Source organism: Triplophysa rosa, linkage group LG12 (genome assembly GCF_024868665.1).
Source record: "Triplophysa rosa linkage group LG12, Trosa_1v2, whole genome shotgun sequence".
Classification (NCBI taxonomy): domain Eukaryota; kingdom Metazoa; phylum Chordata; class Actinopteri; order Cypriniformes; family Nemacheilidae; genus Triplophysa; species Triplophysa rosa.
In genome coordinates this window covers 12403934-12427765 of record NC_079901.1, presented here as the reverse complement: position 1 = coordinate 12427765, position 23832 = coordinate 12403934, and the positions used below count along the sequence as shown (strand labels likewise).

At 41.7% G+C, this 23832-nt stretch overlaps 3 protein-coding genes and 1 pseudogene across 3 annotated transcripts; 1 reads left to right on the top strand and 3 right to left on the bottom strand.

The window, feature by feature from the left end:
* Positions 1 to 51: 51 nt before the first annotated feature.
* Positions 52 to 5448, bottom strand: LOC130562637 (extracellular calcium-sensing receptor-like). The gene is made up of 8 exons (XM_057347760.1): positions 5335 to 5448; positions 5092 to 5138; positions 3385 to 3537; positions 2774 to 3065; positions 1834 to 2646; positions 1478 to 1705; positions 1032 to 1155; positions 52 to 956 (listed from the first exon to the last, which is right to left on the bottom strand). The coding sequence occupies exons 3-8, from the start codon at positions 3492 to 3494 to the stop codon at positions 52 to 54; spliced, it is 2472 nt and encodes an 823-aa protein (XP_057203743.1). The 5' UTR covers positions 3495 to 3537; positions 5092 to 5138; positions 5335 to 5448.
* Positions 3361 to 9192, top strand: LOC130562625 (extracellular calcium-sensing receptor). The gene is made up of 8 exons (XM_057347747.1): positions 3361 to 3570; positions 4418 to 4461; positions 4815 to 5123; positions 5378 to 5684; positions 6634 to 7452; positions 7619 to 7846; positions 7928 to 8051; positions 8151 to 9192. Exons 3-8 carry the CDS (start codon positions 4894 to 4896, stop codon positions 9053 to 9055), a joined length of 2613 nt encoding a protein of 870 aa, XP_057203730.1. The 5' UTR covers positions 3361 to 3570; positions 4418 to 4461; positions 4815 to 4893; the 3' UTR covers positions 9056 to 9192.
* A 310-nt stretch (positions 9193 to 9502) lies between these two features.
* Positions 9503 to 13059, bottom strand: LOC130562640 (extracellular calcium-sensing receptor-like). The gene is made up of 6 exons (XM_057347763.1): positions 12824 to 13059; positions 12348 to 12642; positions 11242 to 12027; positions 10786 to 11007; positions 10587 to 10710; positions 9503 to 10416 (listed from the first exon to the last, which is right to left on the bottom strand). Exons 1-6 carry the CDS (start codon positions 13051 to 13053, stop codon positions 9503 to 9505), a joined length of 2571 nt encoding a protein of 856 aa, XP_057203746.1. The 5' UTR covers positions 13054 to 13059.
* A 375-nt stretch (positions 13060 to 13434) lies between these two features.
* Positions 13435 to 21819, bottom strand: LOC130562551 (extracellular calcium-sensing receptor-like; annotated as a pseudogene).
* Positions 21820 to 23832: the final 2013 nt, after the last annotated feature.

Here is a 23832-nt window from a genome sequence, read left to right as displayed (position 1 = left end):
TTTAATTTTTTAAACATTTCACAGATTTTTAATTCAGCATTGTTAACATTTTTAGGTGCCTCTTCCCATTAGGGCTTTTTTAGTGTTTTTTTCTGGATGTAAGATGATGATGAAGCACTTTGGTGCAAATATAGCCACCAGTAATCCAAAACTAGAAGCCAAAATGGCAAAAATCTCCACAGCCACTGCATATTTCCCTGGTGAGCTGACATATGCTGGAACAAATGTGATCCACACAGCGCAGAAGATCAACATGCTAAATGTTATGAACTTTGCTTCATTAAAATGATCTGGAAGGTTTCTTGCCAGAAAGGCTAACAGAAAACTAACAGCTGCCAGAAAGCCAATGTATCCCAGCAGCACAGCAAATCCAACCACTGAACCAATAGCACATTCATACACTATTTTAGACCTGATATATTGACTGTTTTTATGGGGTGTTGGAGATGCAGTTGATAGCCAGACTGCACATATTATAACCTGGAAAGCAGTTAGTACCAAGACTGTGCCTCTTTGTTGAGCTGCTCCAAACCATTTCATTGCATTTTTACCTTCTGGCCGAGATGACTTGAACACGGCTATTACCACCATAGTCTTGACCAGAATGCTGGAGACGCACAGAACAAAACTAATGCCAAACACAGCATGTCTCAACTGACACGTCCACAACTGTGGACGACCAATAAACAGCAGCACACACAGAAAACACAGTTTGAGTGACAGCAGCAGCAGGAAGCTGAGCTCTGAATTATTGGCGCGCACTATAGGAGTGTTTCTGTGATGAGCGAAGATGAGAACCACCACAGAACAGAAGCAGGTGCCGAGCAGTGAAGCAGTGGTCAGAGAGATTCCCAGAGGCTCTCCATAGGACAGATACTCCACTTCTTTAGGGATACACTGATCCTTATCTGGATTGGACCAGAACTCATCTGGACAAATTGTGCACTCAATAGTATCTAAAAAAGAGAGAAAAATAATGTTATTTGTTTCAAATTAGGATTTATCTTTATTTCTGTAAATAATCTTGTCACCAGTTGTGTTAGAAATCTCTCCATCTGCACATGGCAGGCAGTCAAAGCAGCAGACAGGAAGGCCCTTCCTCCTGGCTCGTCTGGTGCCTGGAGGGCAGCTCTCACTACACACAGACCGCGGAGGCTGAAGGAGACATACATCAACTTTTATTTACACACAAGCATTAATGTGTTTTTCTGTCGTAATTCACATTCATTTTAACTTCATTACTGTGCATTTTTGCTTCAGGGATTTGTATTAAATTGATATGGCATCTGCACAAAAAATAACATGATGCGCACACAAACCTTGGGGACTAAGGGGGAACAACATCTGTCATTACTCATCAGTCATGTGTGTTTGTTGGATATACTACAGGACATTATAGTGAACAATCAAAGAATACACTTTACATTAATCTATTATCAGATTTGATTATAGTTCTGTGTTGTTTTGTGTTAGTTACTTTACTAGTGTCAAAGTTCCAGTATAATGCTTCTTCATTCAGTGTGAGCACTTTCCCTGTTGCCGCCCCTTCATCCACCACACCGACTGTTCGGACAATGATGGACCCATCAGAGCTCGGCTGCCAGTTCATCACATCATAGATGGCCAGAGCATCTCCATTCTTATCAAATGACACACGATCCCCAAAACCTGTGGTGAAATTCACTTTCTGTAGATAATGGACCACCTACACAGGTTACAGAGAGGACAAGTGTGTATTTGTTTATTAATATTTTGTGTTAAATTAGTTTTTTCTAGCTATAGAGAAAAAAATGTTGTGTAAAAGATAAGCTGTGCTTCTGTGTATAGAATTACCTGCCAGGGCTGCAGGTTGGTTATGTCAGCACATGTATTCTCACTGAATGGTCCTCTCCCCTCCTCACACTGCATCAGGTCATGAAGTGCATGTGCCAGAGCATAAACTGCCTTATACACATTATAAGCGGCTCTCAGCTCTGATACATCAGTGTATGCTGTGTTTATGCTGCTCAGATCCTCTGTCCCTGTGCACAATTTCTCTTTCTCACTGTCTGTAATGTCAAATCTGCACCTAAATAAATTCTCCCAAAAGACTGTAACAATATTATTTCTTGGATTTTTGTCAGGACGCAAGCGTAGCAAAAAGTCCCGAAGTCCCTGGATCTCTCCACGGCGGATGGCGATGCCCAGTGTGCCCCCCAGGAAGGGCAGAAGACGTGGAGTGTGAAACAAAGGAGAGGTGGCCCAACCTTCACTTGCAATCCACTGCCTGCCTGTAACATTTTGCAGGGCCACCTCATCCATTAAAGGTACGACATAAGCTACAGTGGAGAAAACAACCACCACTTTAGCCGTAGAGGTCTGAATCACTCCCACTATGCGCTGTATATCTTCGTAGTTGTTATCGCGTGGCAGAATTTCAGAAAAAGCCACACAGCCTCCAAACAACTGCACATCTTGATGAAAGGACTGAGCGGCATGGATGCCATAATCATCATCACTGTAAAGGAGACCGACCCATGTCCATCCAAAATGTCTCAAGATCTGCATCATAGCCCTCACCTGGAAGGCATCGCTGGGGATAGTTCTGAAGAAGGACGGGTGCTTTTTTCTGTCACTCAGACAGGAGCAGGTGGCATAATAGCTAACCTAATAAAAGACACAATTTTGAAAAAGAAAGACATCATTTTTATATCAAATACGGCTGTAAATAATAAAGTGAAAACAGTTAATATTCAACGGAAAGATACAGAACATTATATTCTTGACATCCTACCATAGGTATTCGAAACAGCCCCAGCACACTGGAGATTGCGATACAGTGAGTGGAACTTGGGTCACCTACAATTCCAATGACTGGTGGTGGTCCAGTACAGTTGAAATCGGAGAGAGACTCTTCTGTCCCACTGACCAGAGCTGTTGCAGCCCGTAATGCCACTCCTACTTTAATACAGTTGTCATACAGATGATAACCAAGGGTGATGTTAGGCAACAGCTTAGGATTCTTATTGATCTCATTTATGGCAAAAACCATAGCCTGTGCCTGCTGGAAGGCTGCCATATAGAATCTAGAAAAAGCATCACAGTGTCGGAATTCAGTTACTCTAATGAATCTCATGACATGTACAGGTATGTAAAACAATGGAATATTTACTGCACCCTGTAATATGATGTACTTTTTGTCCCTATTTAATAACAATTAAGTCACAATGTTAAATCATTTTAATACATTTTCAAACATGTAAATTAAGTATAAGCAATAAGAGCAGCGAATTTGTTGTTAATGTGCTTCCTTTTTTTCTTTTTCATTCTGTTGTCGTGTCCTTTTCATTTGCAGTCTTTGTTTGCAGATTTTGGGGCTTTTTGTTCAGTTTAGCCCAAGCTCACCGCTGGCAATACGGTTGTTCCGGTTCTTGTCTGAAGCTCAGTTCTGGGAACACTGTGATGAGATGAAATGCAAACAGGCCTCCAATAATAAGATCTCCATCCTGGTACATCCCGTTTAACTTGAAGTGACCCTGAAGCTGACAGAAGCCTGAGCTACTCATTGAAGATACAGAGATACAGTTAAAGGTCAGATATAGACATACATGCAGAGTGATCCACATCTCTCTCTCTCTCTCTCTCTCTCTCTCTCTCTCTCTCTCTTTCTCTGGCTCATTAATGTCTGACAAAGACTGTGTGCAGTACTCATTTATAAAGCAGGTGGTGCCACATGGGCTTCTCAAGAAAGACGTCACACTAAATCTGTCTGTCACTTCATTTTACAGTATTTTAGCACTGAGATGTAGTGACAACTTGTCAAATGTAAAGAGGGGATTCTTTAGTTAGATTCTTTGTATTTTTAAGATCTCAAGTAACTCTGTCACATTATCACACACACTATCAGTGTCTGTTACACACTACTGACGTATTTTAAACAGGTAATGTCTTGTACTGTAAAGGAGAGTGTGCCTTAAATTGTCCAGTAGATGGCAGTCACCCCACAACAGGCTGTACAGTAGGCCTGTCTGTCATTTCTCACTCCATTAAACAAACACTAACCATACATACCTAGATAGTTTCATCAGACACACGCGCCTTGCTCGAAGTTAACTTCCGGTCTGTTTGTTGATCGGTCTGGCTAGTGGCTAATAATATAAATATTTATATTCTATTTAATTTCTATTAATATTAATTTGTATTACTATTTTATTGTATAATAATTGTATTAAATAAACAATATGTTGAATTTTTTTGTATATTCATTTATTAAATAAACAATTTGTCTAATGGGTCGTGTAACTTTGTCACATTTAAGTTTAGCCAAGTAACGGTTCTTCTATTGCTAACCCAAAATAATAGGCCTACTGGCTACTAGACATACTTTTAACATGCTAGCAAATGAAATTTACTTATTATTGCTTTTGCTTATTTTTAGAAATAATCTACAGGGACTCTATTCTTTGCGGATGTGTACCGGAAGTAAGTTTGGGACAGAAAAGTGTGCATGCGCAGCCTGACACAAACACACAAGCACACACAGATACATAACACATACAGTAGGCCTACCTGTCAAACAGTGTCTGAATAGTTTTATTAAAAAAAACCTTGGTTATTCATAACACATCTGCATAAAATATCAGTTTCCCTAGAAATTATTGCTCATGAATGTAAAATGATCAACAAAAAGATTAATTTTAAATAGATGTTGATTTAGATGTGTTTAGATGTCAGAAGCACGCGTGTCGCTATACTCCACCCACCATGTACTTTGTATACCATTGGCTAGATATATCTGATGTTTCAAATGACATGTCTGTGATATTTTTATATAGCAGGGAATTCAAGACTTTCATACACTCTGGATGGAGTCCTCACCAGCTGTGTCCATGGTTGTTTTTAAAAGATTCAGCAATGGCCAATAAGATGCCAGTGATTGAACTGGTACCACTGGGTCTTTTGCTTTGCTTGCCAGTCGTCTGCACCTCGTTGGACAATAAGTGCTGGAGATTGAGTGATTTTAACTCACCAGTGCTGGAACGGGAAGGTGATATTATAATTGGAGGGCTGTTTCCATTGCACTACATTGCTCCGGAACCTGAGTACACTTACTCTGAGCTGCCACAGTATCAAGAGTGCAGCGGGTGTGTGAGACTGTACTGCACAGACATAGAGAAAAGCAATGAAATTATAAGTTTAAACCCTTGAATGTAGCATAAATGAGATTCAGATTGTATTACCCAGATTCTATGTTGTATTTTATTCTACTACGTTGAAAGAATTGATCTTGTTTGTATAAATTGTTTGTGTTTTGTATGCAAATCTGTTTTCTTATATTTCACCAAAGCTACATACCGTATGTCTTCCTCCTTTGTGTCTCGTCCTATCTGCTACACAGGTTTGATTTTCGTGCATTCCGCTGGGTCCAAACAATGGTTTTTGCCATTGAAGAAATCAACAATATTTCCAGTTTGTTACCTGGAGTGACACTAGGCTATCGGATCTTGGATAGCTGTGATTTTGTCCACACCAGTCTGCGGAGCACGTTGGCTCTGGTGAACGGCACCTCCGGTCAAACACAGGCTGCTGGCAGTGCCAGTGCTAAATGCCTTTCCACGGCCCCGGTGTCAGCTGTCATCGGTCTGGCATCGTCTTCACCTACTCGTGCTGTGGCACATACTTTGGGTCCATTCGGAATTCCACTGGTAAGAATCTGAAATACCTATCAATTTCAGACATGCAATTATAATATGTAGTGTTCTCCCTTTTTAAACTTTTTTTGTCATTTAAACCACCTGTGAATATTCAGAAGAATTTCACTCACTCATTTTGGCTGGTGTGAGTAAAACTATAAAAGGTGGTATTCTTCATTAAACCTTTATTAAATCCTATTAAAGAAATTCATGATGATATCTGTTGATATATTTTGCTACAAGACTACAAAAGGTGTCTTAGGTGTCTAGCGGTTTTGATGATCTGTTTTGTCTGTTATGATCCCCAAACACATTCACGATACTTTGCATCTGTTATTTTCTATATAAAAAATAGTATGATTGTGATGTATGATGTTCAGATTTTTAAACATGTCAAAATCCCAATTTTTTGTAAAGTGTTGCACATAACCGTTTTAGTTAAAAAGCAATGAAAAACATCAGAGACACACATGCACACTGTCATACTTGATATTTCAATATTGCCACCTTGGAATGATAAGTTTCTATCTGCATTTTGAGCAGAGATTGTGCTTCAAAATTGTTGCATTCGATTTGACTGTAGATAAAACCTTTATGATTTCCAAAAAATTCCCAAAATGTACACAACGTCAAGAAAAACATCACATAATGTAAACAGAGCGTACAAGAATATGTGAATTACCCAGTTTCGACAAATATGTAAGAACCTTATAATTTCAGGGTAATACTGTCAAGTGTTTGTATACATTTTTAGCAACATATGACCAGATATTAACTAATTCAGCTAATTCAATATTCTGTTCTAAATATAACACTTTCCAAGTTTAATTTAATTCTCTTACAAAGCTCTTAAAAATCAGAAAAAATAATATGCCAAATACAGTACGACCAAGCTTCACTTTTTAAATCCCTTCTAACTTCCCTTTTTCCATTTCTCTTTGTCTGCTGATATCGCTTTAAGATAAGCTACTTTGCGACTTGCACCTGCCTTACAGACAAGACAGAATATCCGTCTTTTCTCCGAACGGTCCCCAGCGACGTTTTTCAAGTGCAAGGACTGGTTCAGATGGTTTCCTACTTTGGCTGGCACTGGGTGGGCACAGTGGGCACAGATGATGACTACAGTAACTATGGCATCCAGGCCTTTACCGAGCAGCTCAGACAACTTGGTGGCTGTATAGACTTTCACCACACTATACCCAAAGCAGCCTCCCGGGCACAAATACATGCTATTGTCAACAGTCTGGAGGCTTCATCGGCACGAGTCATAATAGCATTTGCCACGGAAGGGCAGCTGCTGGAGCTCCTGACTGAAGTGGCGCGCAGAAATCTGACAAGGCGGCAGTGGATAGCCAGTGAAGCTTGGGTGACAGCAAAACTTCTCACTGTCCCGGAGCTTCACCCTGTTTTGGCTGGAACAGTGGGCTTTGCTTTCAGAGGCACCACTATTCCTGGCTTGGCTGAGTTTCTTCTAAGAGTAAGGCCTTCACCAAGTGCTGAATCTGTTTTTACTAACATGTTTTGGGAGGAACTGTTTGGATGCAGACTAGATTATGAGGACGACGGTGATTCAGAGTTACCCCTATGTACTGGCTCTGAGGATCTGATGGACACTGAGAGTAGCTACACTGATGTAACACCGGTGAGAATTTCCTACAATGTCTACAAAGCAGTGTATGCCATCGCCCATGCTCTACACCAACTGTTACAATGTGGCTCTGAGGGCCGAGGCTTTGATGATAAAGTCTGTAACACGGCATTAAAGTTCTCTCCATGGCAGGTAATGCGTTTTTCATGTGCTTTTAAATTGTTTGAAATGATCAAAATCATTCTGTCATTCAATTTTTTTCTTTCTTTCTAAAAAAGCCTTACAATCAAATGTGCTTTTCCACATAATTATATAAAGATGTTCATTGTACACCTTTCTTGCCTAACCAATTCAATAGCTTCTTCGCTACCTGAAGGAAGTCAATTTTATCAACCAGTTAAACGAGAAAGTAAATTTTGACGAAAACGGAGAACCTGTGCCCCTCTATGACATCATAAACTGGCAAACAAGTGGCGGCGGTGCCATCGGGTTTCAGATCGTGGGCACCTTTGATGGTTCTGCCCCACAAGGGGAGCAGCTTAAGATAGATGAGAAGTCAATTCAGTGGGCAGGGGGACACGTTAAGGTGAGGTTTCCTAACAAACAGTTATAAAACTCTTTTTTTTTTATTAAGAACTTGACTCACTATTTTCTACATTGTGTGCAGGTCCCCGTTTCTTTATGCACCCCTCCTTGTCCTCCGGGAACACGACAGGCCACTCGGCCAGGGCAGCCTATCTGCTGCTTTGACTGTTTGCCTTGTGCTGAAGGGGAATTCAGCAATATCTCAGGTAAACATCGCATGGATTTACAATGATGCATGATAACTCAAATATGTAAAGTTTACATTCTATATTGATTATAAATCTGGTTATTGTGTGATATACTAGGTGCTACTGAGTGCATCAAGTGTCCCCAGTACTACTGGCCAAACAAAGAAAGAGTTGCCTGCGTTGCTGGCATGGAAGAGTTCCTCTCCTACCACGAAATTATGGGCGTCATTCTCATTTTTCTGTCTCTCCTTGGAGTTGCTGTAGCAACTGTTATCACAGTGATATTCTTCCTCTTTCGAAGCACGCCCATAGTTAAGGCCAACAACTCCGAGATTAGTTTTTTACTCCTGCTCTCTCTCAAACTCTGCTTCCTTTGCTCGCTGGTGTTCGTGGGCCGGCCCTCGCCATGGACGTGCCGTGCCCGGCAAGCTGCGTTCGGGATCAGTTTTGTTCTCTGTATCTCATGCATTCTGGTTAAGACCATTGTAGTGCTGTTGGCTTTTCGTTCGACTATGCCTGGGTCCAGTTCTCTAAAGTTATTTGGTCCTCCGCAGCAGAGGGCTTTTATATGCTTTTGCACAACGGGTCAGGTTATTCTATGTGCTTGCTGGCTTGCACTAGCACCTCCTTACCCCTATAAAAACACATCATATCAGGGTGGTAGGATTGTTCTGGAATGCAAAGACGTGTGGCCTCTGGGATTTTATCTGGTGCTGGGTTATATTGGATTGCTCTCTTGTATGTGTTTTGCCCTTGCTTTCCTAGGACGGAAACTCCCGGATACGTTTAATGAAGCCAAGCTCATCACGTTTAGTATGCTAATTTTTTTTGCGGTGTGGGTCTCCTTTATACCAGCATATAACAGCTCACCAGGGAAATATACAGTGGCGGTTGAGATTTTTGCCATTCTAGCTTCCACTTTCGGACTTCTGTTTTGTATTTTTGGACCTAAATGTTACGTGATTCTGCTAAGGCCTGATTTAAACACTAAGAAGGGAATGACTGGAAAAACATCAAAATGACATTTTTTCGACCTGCGTCACATTGCCCATGTCCAGAAGGATTGTCATGTGTTATGGTTATATTTTCAATTCATTGATTGATGACAGTTTTTTTTAAATGTGTGTACGCCGCCATTATACTATGTGATAAAATAACTCTCCTGCAAATTGTCTTTAATGTTGACATAAATAAAACCATTTAAAAATAGAATGTTTCTTTGCCTTTATTTTCCACAAAATAAAGTAGCCAAGCATCTTTATTTAAAAGGATATGCAAAAAGTAATGAAAAATTATATACAGTTTAATACAGTACACAGTATATATCAATTCATTGTTTCCATCTTCTGTGGGCTATTTCAAACCTAGTTTCTATACACTTACAGAACAAACTTAAAACAAATGGTTAAAATGAATCACGAATGCATTAAAATGATATTATATATTATGCTGTGTGTGCTTTGTTTATCTCACAGGGCTTTTGATGGTACTTTCCCCATTAAATGTTTTTTGGTATTCTGCTCTGGCCTAAACACAATAATGAAACACTTTGGAGCAAAAATACAGATAATCAGACCAAAGCTTGAAGCTAAAATAGCAAATATCTCTACAGCTACAGTAAACTTCCCAGGAGAACTGACATAAGCTGGTACAAATGTGATCCACACAGCACAGAATATGAGCATACTGAATGTGATGAATTTAGCCTCATTGAAGTTATCAGGCAGCGTCCGAGCCAGAAAAGCTAAAACAAAACAAAGGAAAGCCAAAAGGCCTATATAAACCAACACAGCCCAGAAACCTACAGCTGATCCTAAACTGCACTCTAGAATGATTTTTTCTTTGTAGTGTTGCATATTATTGTTAGGGAAAGGTGGGGATATTGTTAACCAAAGCACACAGATAAGAACCTGTACAAGAGTAAAACCAAGAACACTCATTCGTTGTTGTACAGGCCCAAACCATTTCATGACATTACTTCCTGGAAGTGTGGCCTTGAAGGCCATTAACACAACTAATGTTTTCCCCAGAACACAAGAGATACAGAGGACAAAAGTGATCCCAAACGCTGTGTGACGTAACATACAGGACCACTCAGTGGGGCGACCAATGAAAGTAAGTGAACAGAGAAAACACAGAGTCAATGAGAAGAGCAGCAGGAAGCTCAGCTCTGAGTTGTTGGCTTTTACTATGGGAGAAGCTCTGTTTCTGTAAAACACTAAAGCCATGCTCAAAGCCACTAAAGAGCCGGCAATAGAGAAAGCAGCAAGGATTATCCCAAGGATCTCATCCCACGACAGAAACTCCACTGGTTTAGGAAGACATTTATTCCTCTCTTTATTGGGCCAGTACTCAGGGTGACAGGCGTGACAACCTAAAGAATCTGTAAGATGAAGATTTAATGACAATGACTATTTACAAAGATAAAAAAACAACTCTGTTCTGGAAAGACGATGCTCCTGTTGGAGCATTACAGAACAAACTAATACATTACCTATTACCTATATGATGCATAAGAATCACTGGTTATTTATTTAGAAGCAAACACATTACCTGTCTCATTACTGATTTCTCCATCTGCACATGGAATACAATCATAACAGCAGACAGGTCTTCCTTTCTGTACAGCCTTCCTAGTGCCTGGAGGACAACTCTCACTGCACACAGACGCAGGCACCTGGAGGTGACAGGTGACACAAAGCACTCACAGATAACCACAAGCAGATAGAAACAGAAGAAAACATTAGCATACCTTTTCACTTCCATCATTCCAAATTATAGCTCTGCTCAAACTGAATTCTTGGCCTTTAGGCTGTGCAGCATCATAGTGACCCACTGTGACAAAGTCAATCGAACCATCTTTCTGACGCTGCCAGTTCACAAGTTCATAGGTGGCTACTGGGTCCCCGTTAATATCAAATGAAACAGGATAATTATTTTTAGTGAAATTCACTCTCCTGAGCTGTTCAGAAATCTGCATGATGGACATGAGACATTTAGTCATGATTTGTTATTGTTGATTAGTGATATTGATGAAAATTACATCTGCTAAATAATCTGTGTTGAAATCCCATGTGGACCTCTGTGTCTGTACAGTGCAGCCTACACATTACAGAAATTGATTTTAAAACATACTGTATGTAGATCTTCAAAACGTATTTACGAAATTAAATTATGTGTCACATTTTATCAGGAAGAGAAAGCTTACCTGTGAGGGTTTAATCTGGATGTTTTTGTCACATTGCTTGTCCTTACAGACAATGGCATGGATGGTATGAGCTATAGCATATGTGGCTTTGTACACCATGTTAGAGATTCTCAGTTGGGATGTATCTGTATATGGGTTCTGTATTGTGCGCAGGTCCTGAGTACCATCACATGCTGGCAAACCAGAGGAAGAACCTGTTTGCTGTTTTAAACTACAACTAAATGAGCTTTCCCAAAATTCTGTCAACAGGGGAGATTTCAGTACCTCTTCTGGAGAGAGATCAAGTAAAAAGTCTTGAAAACCCGGAATAACAGAGCGCTGAATTCCAAAGCCCACAGCACCGATGCACAAATTAAAGCGCAACATTCCTGGGTCTGTAACCCACGACTCACTGCCAATCCACTGTAACGGAGGAGGGGGCTCCTGGCTAAGTTCTTCTAATAAGATTCTCATGTCACCTGAGGCAAGAAAAGCAACGATTACACGAGCCGTTGACCTGCGAATGACATCTGCGACTCTTTTGAGTTTAGTGCGCGGCTGGGTCCTGTAGTAGGCCTCTGAATACTCCACACAGATTCCCTCCTCCTCCGCAGCTTTCAGAAATGATGCCATGCCATTGTTCCCATAGTCTGAATCACTGCGCACCGCCCCGATCCACGTCCATCCTAAGTGCTTGACCATTCGTGCTAATGCGGCCGCTTGATGGTGGTCGCTGGGGATGGTCCTGAAGAAAGTAGGATACTGACGCTTATCACTGAGACACGCGCAGGTTGCGTAATGACTCACCTATAATTCGCCATAAAAGAGACAAAAATGTGTGCCAGTAAGCCATCGATATATTGTTTTAAATTTTCAATATACTTGTTTGTTTATTTATTTATTTTGGAGCACGCTAATAAATTAGGTCGAAATTACATTTTGGTTACTTATATCAAATACTTCTCAGTCAAACTTTCTGACAAAGATGTTTTGCTGGAGTCACACTATTACAAAACATGACGTTATGTTTTTTTACAACGATTTGGAAACCAATGTAAGATAGCAAACTTTTTCTCTTTGTTATTTTTTGTGGTATCGTGTATTATATTATGATGTTGAAGAAGCACCTGTGGATATCCAAATCGACCGAAAATCCTTGACATGCTTATAGACGGAGTGGAACCAGATTCTCCAATTACTGCGGCAGACGCAGCAGATTTTGCGCATGACTCGGTGTTATTATAAACGAGATCAAATCCATTGGTAAGCTGAAACGCCACTTTTATTGCCATTGGCACAGATGCACAAGAATCATAGATTTGGTATCCTAAAGTGATGCCCGGTAGGAGATCAGAGCTGTTGTTGATCTCTTCAATGGCAAATTGTAAGGCACGAGCAAAGCGCAGCTCTCTGGTATCCATGCTGTAAACATACACGTAACAAATATTACATTAATACAATAAAAAGTAAAAAAAAAAACGAACAAGTGAAAAATGTATGTTTGATTACTATTATCTTATTTACACAACAAACAGAACGACAATTATAATTTCAACAGTAAAACAAATGAACCCTGACTGTATCCTGTTTGTCAAACTCTAACCTGCCACTGCACTCTAGTGGCTGTGGCCGTCTAGTGTAGGTGCGATTCTCTGCCTTCAAATAATAATGAATGGTGAAAGCCCCTCCGATAATAAAATCTCCGTCCTTGAAGAGACCAGGAGGCTGGGGATCACCTCGCAGAAGGCAGGTGACTGGATTAACCCCACACAGAGCAGGACAAAGCCTGGTAATGTACAGTATTGTCACTGTTAATATGAGATTAAAATGCATTTCTCCCACAAGGACAACAGACACTCCAAATGTGAAGTGAACATCACAGCATGTTTAAATAGCCAACACTACCACAACTGTACCTGTGTTGTAACTATACAACTGGGATCCTAAGAGGGCGTGGTTATTTTTCTTACCTGTCACTCATAATGACAGAATCTGCCTTAAGTGTAACATCAAATTTAAAAACACTAAAATTAAAATAAAAAACCTGCCTTTTTATGGTGGTCATTCCTGCCAACCTCATGAGAGATGTCACAAAGCATATTTTCTTACCACACGACAACTCCTATTTCTCGACATGTAAGATAAATAAAATAAACAAGAAATAAATGAGACAATCTTTTATTAAATATAAAATCTTTATTAAATACTTTTTATTTAATTCTCTAATTTTATTGTCTGTTAAATTAAGATAAAAAAGTTACATGAATTAGTATAACATTACAAGTAACAAAATTTGTAAAGCTCAGAGATTTGCTGAAAGGTTATCAGTTAAATAATAAAGTAGGCCTACAAACATTGTGAATAAGCATCTTCTGTTGCGATTACATTTTAGGTGTGAAAATAAATCCATAAAAAGTGTATCAGCACATTCTTGTTTTGGATTTTTTGTGAGCTCTATTTTACTATCTGCATTTTTTTGTAATAAGTTACCATTTACAGTATACATTATAGTTAGTTTGAGAGATGAAAACTGATACAATCACAGAATGTACGTATATCAGCATAAGTGTCACTAATGGTTGCTTTAAGTGTTTTAAGGGGCTTTTGACTACTTTCCCCATTAAATGTTTTTTGGTATTCTGCTCTGGCCTAAACACAATAATGAAACACTTTGGAGCAAAAAACAGATAATCAGACCAAAGTTTGAAGCTAAAATGGCAAATATCGCTACAACAACAGTAAACTTCCCTGGAGAACTGACATAAGCTGGAATAAATGTGAAACCAGCACAAAATGAGCATACTGAATGTGATGAATTTAGCTTCATTGAAGTTATCAGGCAACTTTCGAGTCAGAAAAGCTAAAACAAAGCACAGGAAAGCCAAACAACCTATATAACCCAACACAGCCCAGAAACCCACAGCTGATCCTAAACTGCATAATGATCTTTTCTTTATAGTATTGCATATTATTGTTAGGGCAAGGTGGGGATATTTTTAACCAAAGCACACAGATAAGAACCTGTACAAGAGTAAAACCAAGAACACTCATTCGTTGTTGTACAGGCCCAAACCATTTCATGACATTACTTCCTGGAAGTGTGGCCTTGAAGGCCATTAACACAACTAATGTTTTCCCCAGAACACAAGAGATACAGAGGTCTGAGAATGTGACGTAACATACAGGACCACTCAGTGGGGCAACCAATGAAAGTAAGTGAACATAGAAAAATGATGTTTTATTAACAAAGTTCAGGAGGAGCCGGAGCATATAATCAAGCCCAGGTGATGTGCATCAGCAATCGCAGCTGATCCGCATCATTATCATGACTTCGACCCTATCAGACCCAGCAAACTATTCAATAAATAGGTAACCGTCTTACCTGCACTTTTCAGTCTTCGACATTCCTCCACCACCCCGGCTCCTCTCCCCGAACTAACTTTTCTCGCAGGACACCGGGGGGTACACAGGGTTCGGGCCGGTTCCGAGCTCGAGGCCCGCCCCCCCGGACAGCACGCCAAACAAGCATACCCTCGCTACTCCTGCTACCATCAATATTATCTGCATAGGCAAACTAGTGAACACAGTGTCAATGAGAAGAGCAGTAGGAAGCTCAGCTCTGAGTTGTTGGCTTTTACTATGGGAGAAGCTCTGTTTCTGTAAAACACTAAAACCATGCTCAAAGCCACTAAAGAGCCGGCAATAGAGAAAGCAGCTAGGATTAACCCAAGGATCTCATCCCAAGACAGAAACTCCACTGGTTTAGGAAGACATTTATTCTTCTCTTTATTGGGCCAGTACTCAGGGTGACAGGCGTGACAACCTAAAGAATCTGTAAGATGAAGATTTAATGACCATTTATAAATAACAATAAAATAGAAATACGTAATCAGACTGGTTTTAGAAAAGTCCAGTCCAGAATCATTACCGGTCTCATTACGGATTTCTCTATCTGCACATATAATACAGCAGACAGGTATTCAATTCAATTCAATTCAATTCAATTTTATTTATATAGCGCTTTTCACAATGTGCATTGTTCCAAAGCAGCTTTACAGGAGCAAATAAGAAAAACACAGAAAGGTAAAACACAGCACAGTGCATGGTGTTTATAGACCAAGCAAGATCATTCTAATAAATAATATCTAAAAAATAAATGAATAAATAAATAAATGCAGTCTCCCGGTGAGCATGCCAACACTGCACTGCTGTGGCGAGGAACCCAAACTCCAATGATGAATAATGGAGAAAAAAAAACCTCGGGAGAAACCAGGCTCAGCCGGGAGGGCCAGATCTCCTCTGACGTGTCATAGCTGCACTCAGTGACCCCGACCAAAGCCACCGAGCAACGTCCACGAAGAACAGGGAGAGCCCACGAGCCGCGACCCAGGAAGCCCCACCCGCCGAAACCGTGCAGGTCCAACCCGGTCCCATTCCGCGATCAACAACAGACAACAGAGGAACAACCAGGGAAAAGTAGTAATGGCATAATTAACTTTATTCCTCTGTTGTCCGACATCGACCACAAAACAAGACCAACCAGACCAGACCCACACAGTCCCAACAAATGAAACGCCCCGAACCACAACCAACAAGCCCCCCCACTCCCTACAACACCCACCCAGCTACCTCCAATCAAAGTCACTGAGTGCAGCCATAACTTCAAACTGCTGTCATGTGATGTAAGTTTAGCATTAAATACCAAGTATTGTAAATTTAGCATTAATGTGACAAGTAGTCCTTCTTTGCTCTCGGTTGGGGATGGAATTGTCTGAGCTGGGCCGGTCAGATGGTTGCCTTTTTCTTGGGTGGTGATGGAATTGCCTTGGATGGAGCTGGGATGGTCAGTCAGTCCGCAGGCTCTCGCAGGAGGATGGCACGGGATTTTCCGATGTAGCTGGCGTAATCTCTAGTTGTGGATGGGCATATGACGTTCATCTGGGCCTGGCGGAATCTCTCCCTAGGCGAGGGCAGAAAGAGAATAATTAGCATAGCTGCTGTTCATTAGCTATGTATTAGTGAATGCTTGGCTGAAAAGATGTGTCTTTAATCTAGATTTAAATTTGGAGAGTGTGTCTGACCCTCGAATAGTATCAGGGAGGCTATTCCAGAGTTTAGGTGCTACGTATGAGAAAGCTCTACCTCCTTTGGTGGATTTAGTTATTTTAGGTGTTATCAAAAGTATTCCTTTCTGTACAGCCTTCCTAGTGCCTGGAGGACAACTCTCACTGCAGACCGACACAGGAACAGGCACCTGGAGGTGACAGGTGACAAGCACGCACAGACAATCACAAGCAGACAGAAACAGAAGAAAACTTTTGCATACCTTTTCACTGCCATCATTCTAAATGGTATCTGCTCAAACCGAATTCTTGACCTTTAGGCTGAGCAGCATCATAGTGACCCACTGTGACAAAGTCAATTGAACCATCTTTCTGAAGATGCCAGTTCATAGGTGGCTACTGGGTCCCCGCTGGTATCAAATGAAACGGGATAATTATTTTTTGTGAAGGTCACTCGCTTGAGCTGATCAGAAACCTGCATGATGGACATAAGACATTGGTTTTTGATTTAACATCATTGCTGGTTAATGTTACTGGTTTATTTTTTGCTAAATAATCTGTTGAAATCCCCAGTGGGCCTTTTCTGTCTATGCAAAATCTTTAACAGTTTACAGAAGCTGAAATAATATTCCAAATATATGCAGAATTGAAATATCTTTAGTAAATCAAACTTTGATGAATTAAAATAGCTTATTCTATGGAGAGAATACGCTTACTGCTTGGGCTCAATTTTAATATTTGTCACACTGCGTGCTGTTACAGCCAATGGCATGAGCTAGCATACGTGGCTGAATACACCAATTAATAGTTCGTAACTGGGGTGTATCTGTATACGGGTTCTGTAATGTGCGCAGGTCCTGTATCAAGAACGGTGAGTGCAAGGCAGAGGACCCAGCAGGTGAGGGGTTAACAAAAAATGATTTAATATAAATAAAACAAAAACGAGGGGGTAAAACACCAGAAGAAGGGTATAAACATGACAGGTCACAGGAACATAGACGGACTACACCAAATTAGACAAGACTAAATACAACACTAGACAAACTACAATTAATTACACTAGATAAACACAGCAATACAAACTGGGAGGGTGACAAGAAACAAACAAAGCAAAATGATCCAGCACAAGACAGAAGACACAGGGGCATTAAATAGGGAACCAAATCAAGAGGGGAACAGGTATAGGGCATGAAAACATTAACAATCAATTACGAGGAGACAGGAACAAAGACGAGACCCGAGACAGCGCATGGTACATCATAACAATATCATGTCTCTCTCACGCTAAACACGTGGGTCTGTCATGATCCTGCCACTAGACTACAAAATCAAGACAAAAGGAGGTAGAATCATGACATCCTGAGTACCATTACATGCTGCCAGCAGATGTACCCATTTGCTGTTTGAAACTATATCTAAATGAGCTTTCCCAAAATTCGGTCAAGAGGGGAAGCTTCAGCACCTCTGGTGGTGAGAGGTCAAGTAAAAAGTCACAGCACCAAAACCCACAGCACTAATACGCAAATTAAAGCGAGCATGCCCAGGTCTGTTAAGACTCACTGCCAATCCACTGTAACGGAGGCGGTCGATCCTGGCTCAGTTATTCTAACATTCAAAAGTCACCCGAGGCCATGAAAGCAACTATTATACGAGCCTTTAGCTTGCGAATGACATCATCTGCGACCCTTTTGAGGACGGGAAAGCGCTGGGACGTGGAAGCACTGGGCGGGTCCAGACAAAAGTCAATGTCATTTGTCCAATCCAACAGTCCAGAGGCAGTTTGCAGCTCACCCTTGGCGGCGGGAGTATGGGCTGGGCTTCCCTCAAAGCCCATGAAGTCCACCAGTCCTCCCACAGCGGAGGACGATGTTGCCAGCTCACGCACCTGGTTAGACGTGTCTCAGGCTCCAGGGCGAATGCAGGCTCAGTCACTGATTTGCATGCTGGAGTCAGTGTCACTGTGGGCACAGGTTCTCCATCTGCGGTGACATCTGGCGAGCGCTCCGTGCTGAGGGGTGGTGGCTGGCTGGTCGCTGGCTGGTCGCTGGTTAGGGGCGGGATCTGTGGGGTTCAGAGCACTGGACTGCGGAGGATTGAGGCGCGTATCACAGGTGAGCCGAAACAACCCCGCCATTTACGGCCGGGACCGGATGACTACTGTACTCACACTCATTACTTTCCCCAACGTAGTAGTCACACCCCACTGCCTGGAGGACACGGTTAATAAAGTGAGTAGCTCATCATCCAGTCCCGACAGAAACAAATGGTTAAATTCTGGGTCGCACCAACTCACCAGTCTGCACGCCTCGAAGAAATCCTCTGCATACCTATCCAGAGACATGCCGTCCTGGCAGAGCTGCATTAGCTGGGTCTCTGGAGAGGTTATGTCAAAGTCCAGGTCCGATAGGGGGTCAGTGAAGGGGTCCGTGAAGGAGTGGTCGTCGTTAGTGTTGGTCAAGTCTTCTGTAACAATTACAGGCAGAGGGACGATGCCACACAGAGAGCTGAAATTGACTTATTGGTTTATTGCAGGGTTTGCAGATGAACAGAAGACAGGTGAAACAATCCAGGTAACATTCACAGGCAAGTATAAATGACAGGAAAACATCCACGGGTAAGTAGAAATAACAGGTAACATCCATAGGTATCAAACAGTCTACCTAGTGCACGGAATAATACAACTAGACTAGACCCAGAACACAACAAAAGACGTGGCATATATCCTGGGGATGAGGTACAGGTGTGAGTGCAATCGGGGATGGTCCGGTGCAAGGGATTATGGGAGGTGAATGGGAAAAAGCCCCGATGCTGAGGGGCGTGGCTGACAGACGAGAGGGGATGTTACACATACAGCAAAACAGTAATGCTGTGCTGATTTTTACAACAGCGATTAAGTAGCTATGTTGACATATTTTGTTTTTGTAGGCACTACAGAACAAGGACCTGTGGACATCCAAAGCAACCGAAAATCCTAGACATGCTTCTAGACGGAGTGGAACTGGATTCTCCAATTACTGCGGCAGACACAGCAGATTTTGCGCATGAATCCGTGTCATTATATAAGAGTACTTTTATTGCCATTGGCACAAATGCACAAGAATCATAAATTTGGTATCCTAAAGTGATGCCCGGTAGGAGATCAGAGTTGTTTTTGATCTCTTCAATGGCATAGTACTCCAAGGCATGAGCAACTCGCAGCTCTCTGCTGTTAAAATACAAATAAGAATATTGCATTATAACAACTCGTTCGTTTTTTAAATTAAATTATCTTTTAATTACAAGTAAAAATATCAATGTCTGGTTCTCATTAGCTTATTTAAACCACAAACAAATGTACAATCATGACAATTTCAGCAGTAAATTACATTAAACCCTGATAGATATTGTAACAAACTTTAGCCACGACTAAGGACACTTCGGAGCTTCAAGTAATGTTGCTGCCACCACCACCATTAATTATAAACCGGTAATGTCCGGAGTGAGCACTACAGAAACGCACAACTCAAGGACACCAGATAAAATTGTGTTTATTTCAATAACAGCAGCTCTGCAGCATTGGTCATAATTTACTTCACAATAACACACTAGTTATCCCCTATAACGGCCATCCACCATAAATTGGCCCAGCACACAGTAGACATTCACAGCAAACAATTCATAGTGCAAATGATCAACAAACATCATAAATACCAGTAGCACAGCACACATTATAAAAGCTCTTAATACACGACCCATGCACATACGTGAAGTTAACCATCCTACATAACCAGCATATGGCATTGAGAGAAAATTAATCACATCTGCAAAGGAGCACAAGAACATTAACAACACATAAAGCAATAAAAACCGGACTTCCCTGTCTGTCTGACGACACCCCACCGTCACGTTCAGTAGGCAGCCGTCTCTGAAGCTCCCCTGATGTACCCGCCAGCCTAGGAGAAAACAATTGCTACTGAGCTAGAACTTCCGCTGAGGAACCCGACGTCCTTGTCTCTACTGCCTGATCTGGTGTAGGAGAACTTTCGACCCCTGTAGGCAGCACCAATGAAACTGGTGTCTCCGCAGCAGCTGAAGAAACCGCCAAGGGAAACTCTTCCACCACCCTGGACGTGACCGTCAAAACAGCTAGACCCACAGCGTGGACCCTTGATTCGGTTACACCCAGTGGTCTGAATGGGTGTATTCTCCTGGACAGCCATCGCTTCAGTACCACCCCCGCAGGCCCTGAAACAACAGAATTGCCATAAGGTTTCAATTGGTTAAAATGCACTACATAATTTGTAGCTCCACCTTCTGGCTGTATCCGATAGAGGACTTCGGACAACTTTTCCACGATTCTGTAGGGGCCCTTAAATCACTTCTGCAATTTAGGACTCACCGCTTTCTTTCGAGCCTTATTCTTTAACCACACCAGCTCCCCCACTGAATAGTACTGCCATTGAGCTTTAAAGTCAAAGTAAACCTTTTGATGCACTGAAGCTAGCAACTGGTTTTTTTCACAGCTTCAACGACTGTAGAGAGACCTCCTGCCTCCCTTTCAACGTAATCATTTACGGTTGAAAATTTCTCCTGTCCCTCCACGTCCATCATTACATCAATAGGTAAGACAGTCTCTTGACCAAACAAAACCTTATATGGGGTAAAACCAGTGCTGGCATGAACACTACTCCTATATGCCATCATGATATAGACAGCAATCAACGAAATTGGGATGTCTTGCTACCCATGTTGTCTTTTTACGTAGATGACAAAGTACAATTAAACCTCTCAATCATACTGTCTGACTGTGGTTGTTCTAGTCTTATTTATACTCAACAAGCAGCACAGTTCCCCAAACAGCTTTGATTCAAAATTCCTGCCGCAAACTTTCCACAGTTCCAAGTAAAATAGCCATTTGTGCATCATCAGGAGTAGTATTTGACACTCCACGCACTCTTGCTTCCGGGGTCATCGGACTCTGCTCTAACTCCCGAATAAGCTCAAGTTCTGTAGCCAAATTTATAGCTGCCTCTAACGTGGTTGGTCTAGTGCTACGGAGCTGTATTCCCAGTTCCCCAACATGAGCGATAAAATGTTCTCGTGCTAACAGATCCTGCATAGCACAGTCGGCAGCTGGTTAAGATTTAGTCACGAGTCATCTTAAGGCATTACCAAACTCTCGTATGGTTTCCCCTGGTACTCTTCTTCTAGAAGAGAAACTAGCACGATTCCAAGCCTCAGTTTCACATGGATTAAAGCATTTACTTGAGCTTCTTTCAATTTTTTATACGTGCTACGGTCATCCCTGGTCAGACCACAGAATACATCTCTAGCTCTACCTGACAATAAGAGACATAAACTTTAATTTCAATACTTCAACCCAATTATTGACGTCTGCTGCTAGCTCAAATTGTTGGGACCAATCAAACCAGCCGCGACCACATCCTGTGAATGTCTCTGGCATAAACACCAGACAATTCACTAAGCCATGACTGTTACCGGTCCTCCCACCACCTGCCTGAGCAGAAAGTTCTTGTGCAGCTTCTGAGTGCCCCATTATCAATTTTCCTAGAAGAATTAGGAATTTAAGCTAAGTAGCACCGCTGCCACCAGTGTAAGACCCTGTCCCAGATGGCGCACTCCGGTCTTGTGGACCTCCTCCGAGTCCACACTTGGTGACGTCAGGAAGTGCCTAGTGCCCTATAAATCTTCACAAGTCCAGAAGGGTACATGGGAGTGCATTTTGGGACAGACTCGAGGTCATCACACCGGAAAGAGCAAGCGGTGCTTTCTAATCACTCTCACGGTACTTTGTTGTCATACACTGAGACTGATCAGCACCGCATGAAGTTGATCACACTTGTTGTCCCATTGTTGTTATTTGGGACAGGAGCTGCCGTTCTTTTTTCCATTGTTCTATATTTTTATGTTGCTATGCCACCCGAGCATTATGCAATAGATACTTATGTTTGTAATGCATTAATTTGGCATAACGTAAATGCAACTGCTTATTTATATTTATTTGTATACACTATACTTAATGTGCATAATGTCTTCTTAATATGCATACATGTTGTTATTTAATATTTCTCTATAATACAGAAGCTGTGCTATTCAGCTCTACAGAGCCCAGAGACAACTAGATATGAATCTACAACAAAACATGGATTATTACCTTAAGTAAGAAAATGCACTGCATAATAAGTTTTTATTCTTGAATAGCTGGCTTAATAGAAAATAAATAAGCAATAATGTGAATAAGAAACGAATTAATTAATTATGAATTTTATCAAAACATACATTTAAAAATGTATCCGTCATGTTTACGTACATGTCTGACATCCACGACACTCCTCCCATCCGTGCTATGATTGGGCGTTTGCAAGGATTCCTGGGTAGGTAACTTCAGTGGAGTCTGCATCAATGCGGGCTTCGCCGAAGACCGCATTGATGAGAGCTAAAAAGACAAATGGGACACACTACGGACTTGTAGACTTGGCGAGCACGCGCAATTTAAGTCCACGAGACCGCAAGTCCACCTGAAGTGCGCCATTTGGGACAGGGCCTAACAAACTTTAGCCACCACTATGGGAACTTCGGCGCTTCAAGTAATTTTGCTGCCACCACCTTTAATTATAAACTGGTAAGGTCCGGAGTGAGCACTACAGAAACGCACACAACTCAAAGATACCAGAGAAAATTACGTTTATTTCAATAAGAGTGTGTTATTTTGAAGTAAATATGACCAGTTATCGCCTATAACGGCCAACCACCATAAATTGGCCCAGCACACAGTAGACATTCACAGCAAACAATTCATAGTGCAAACGATCAGCACACGTCATAAATACCAGTAGCACAGCACACATTATAAAAGCTCTTAATACACGACCCATGCATGCACATACGTGAGTTAACCGTCACACATAACCAGCATATGGCATTGAGAGAAAATTAATCACATCTGCAAAGGAGCACAAGAACATTAACAAACACATATAAAGCAATAAAAACAGGACTTCCCTGTCTGTCTGTCTGACGACACCCCACCGTCACGTTCAGTAGGCAGCCGTCTCTCGGCCGTGGGGACTGAGGAGAGTAATTAAAGACGTCCACCTATAGTCCCTTTCCTCGCTCTCTACCTTTTTCCCGCTCTCTAACTTTTTCCCACTATCTACCTCCGGGCCAATAAGTGGCCCACGGTTTTCTTCGGCGCCGGTGGTGCTAGCCAGCCACGAATGCCACAATTCGATCCCAGTGGACTCCCGGTGTTCTGCCAATTTATGCTACCCATACATTTGTGCTACCCTCGTGTTGTGATTGGGTTGGGGGAGGGGTTATTTAGGTGTAAGGGTTGGGTTGGGGGAGGGGTTAGTCCTTTTTGTATGGAGGTAGCAAAATTTGATAGGGATGCATAAATTGGCAGAACACCGGCTTGCTTTTCCGTGTATTCAGTCTTAGCTCCTCCTCCATTTTTTCTCTCGTTGCTCTTCGTTCTCCCCCTTTTTTTTTCCCGCGATCACTCATTGTCCACATGTCCGTTCATCAACAACAGCGCACCTCCTTCATT

Bases quoted from the DNA above. Each gene is read 5' to 3' on its own strand.
- LOC130562637 (XM_057347760.1), bottom strand. From the start codon at position 3,494: ATGTACCAGGATGGAGATCTTATTATTGGAGGCCTGTTTGCATTTCAT. The intron at 3,066-3,384 runs GTGAGCTTGGGC...TGCTTTTTCTAG, and splicing joins GAACAACCGTATTGCCAGCG to ATTCTATATGGCAGCCTTCC. The intron at 1,706-1,833 runs GTAATTCTATAC...TAACCTGTGTAG, and splicing joins CCAACCTGCAGCCCTGGCAG to GTGGTCCATTATCTACAGAA.
- LOC130562625 (XM_057347747.1), top strand. From the start codon at position 4,894: ATGGCCAATAAGATGCCAGTGATTGAACTGGTACCACTGGGTCTTTTG. The intron at 5,685-6,633 runs GTAAGAATCTGA...TATCGCTTTAAG, and splicing joins GTCCATTCGGAATTCCACTG to ATAAGCTACTTTGCGACTTG. The intron at 7,847-7,927 runs GTGAGGTTTCCT...CATTGTGTGCAG, and splicing joins GGGCAGGGGGACACGTTAAG to GTCCCCGTTTCTTTATGCAC.
- LOC130562640 (XM_057347763.1), bottom strand. From the start codon at position 13,053: ATGCATTTTAATCTCATATTAACAGTGACAATACTGTACATTACCAGG. The intron at 12,028-12,347 runs GTGCTTCTTCAA...GGCGAATTATAG, and splicing joins GTCGATTTGGATATCCACAG to GTGAGTCATTACGCAACCTG. The intron at 10,417-10,586 runs GTAATGTGTTTG...TTCATCTTACAG, and splicing joins AGAAATCAGTAATGAGACAG to ATTCTTTAGGTTGTCACGCC.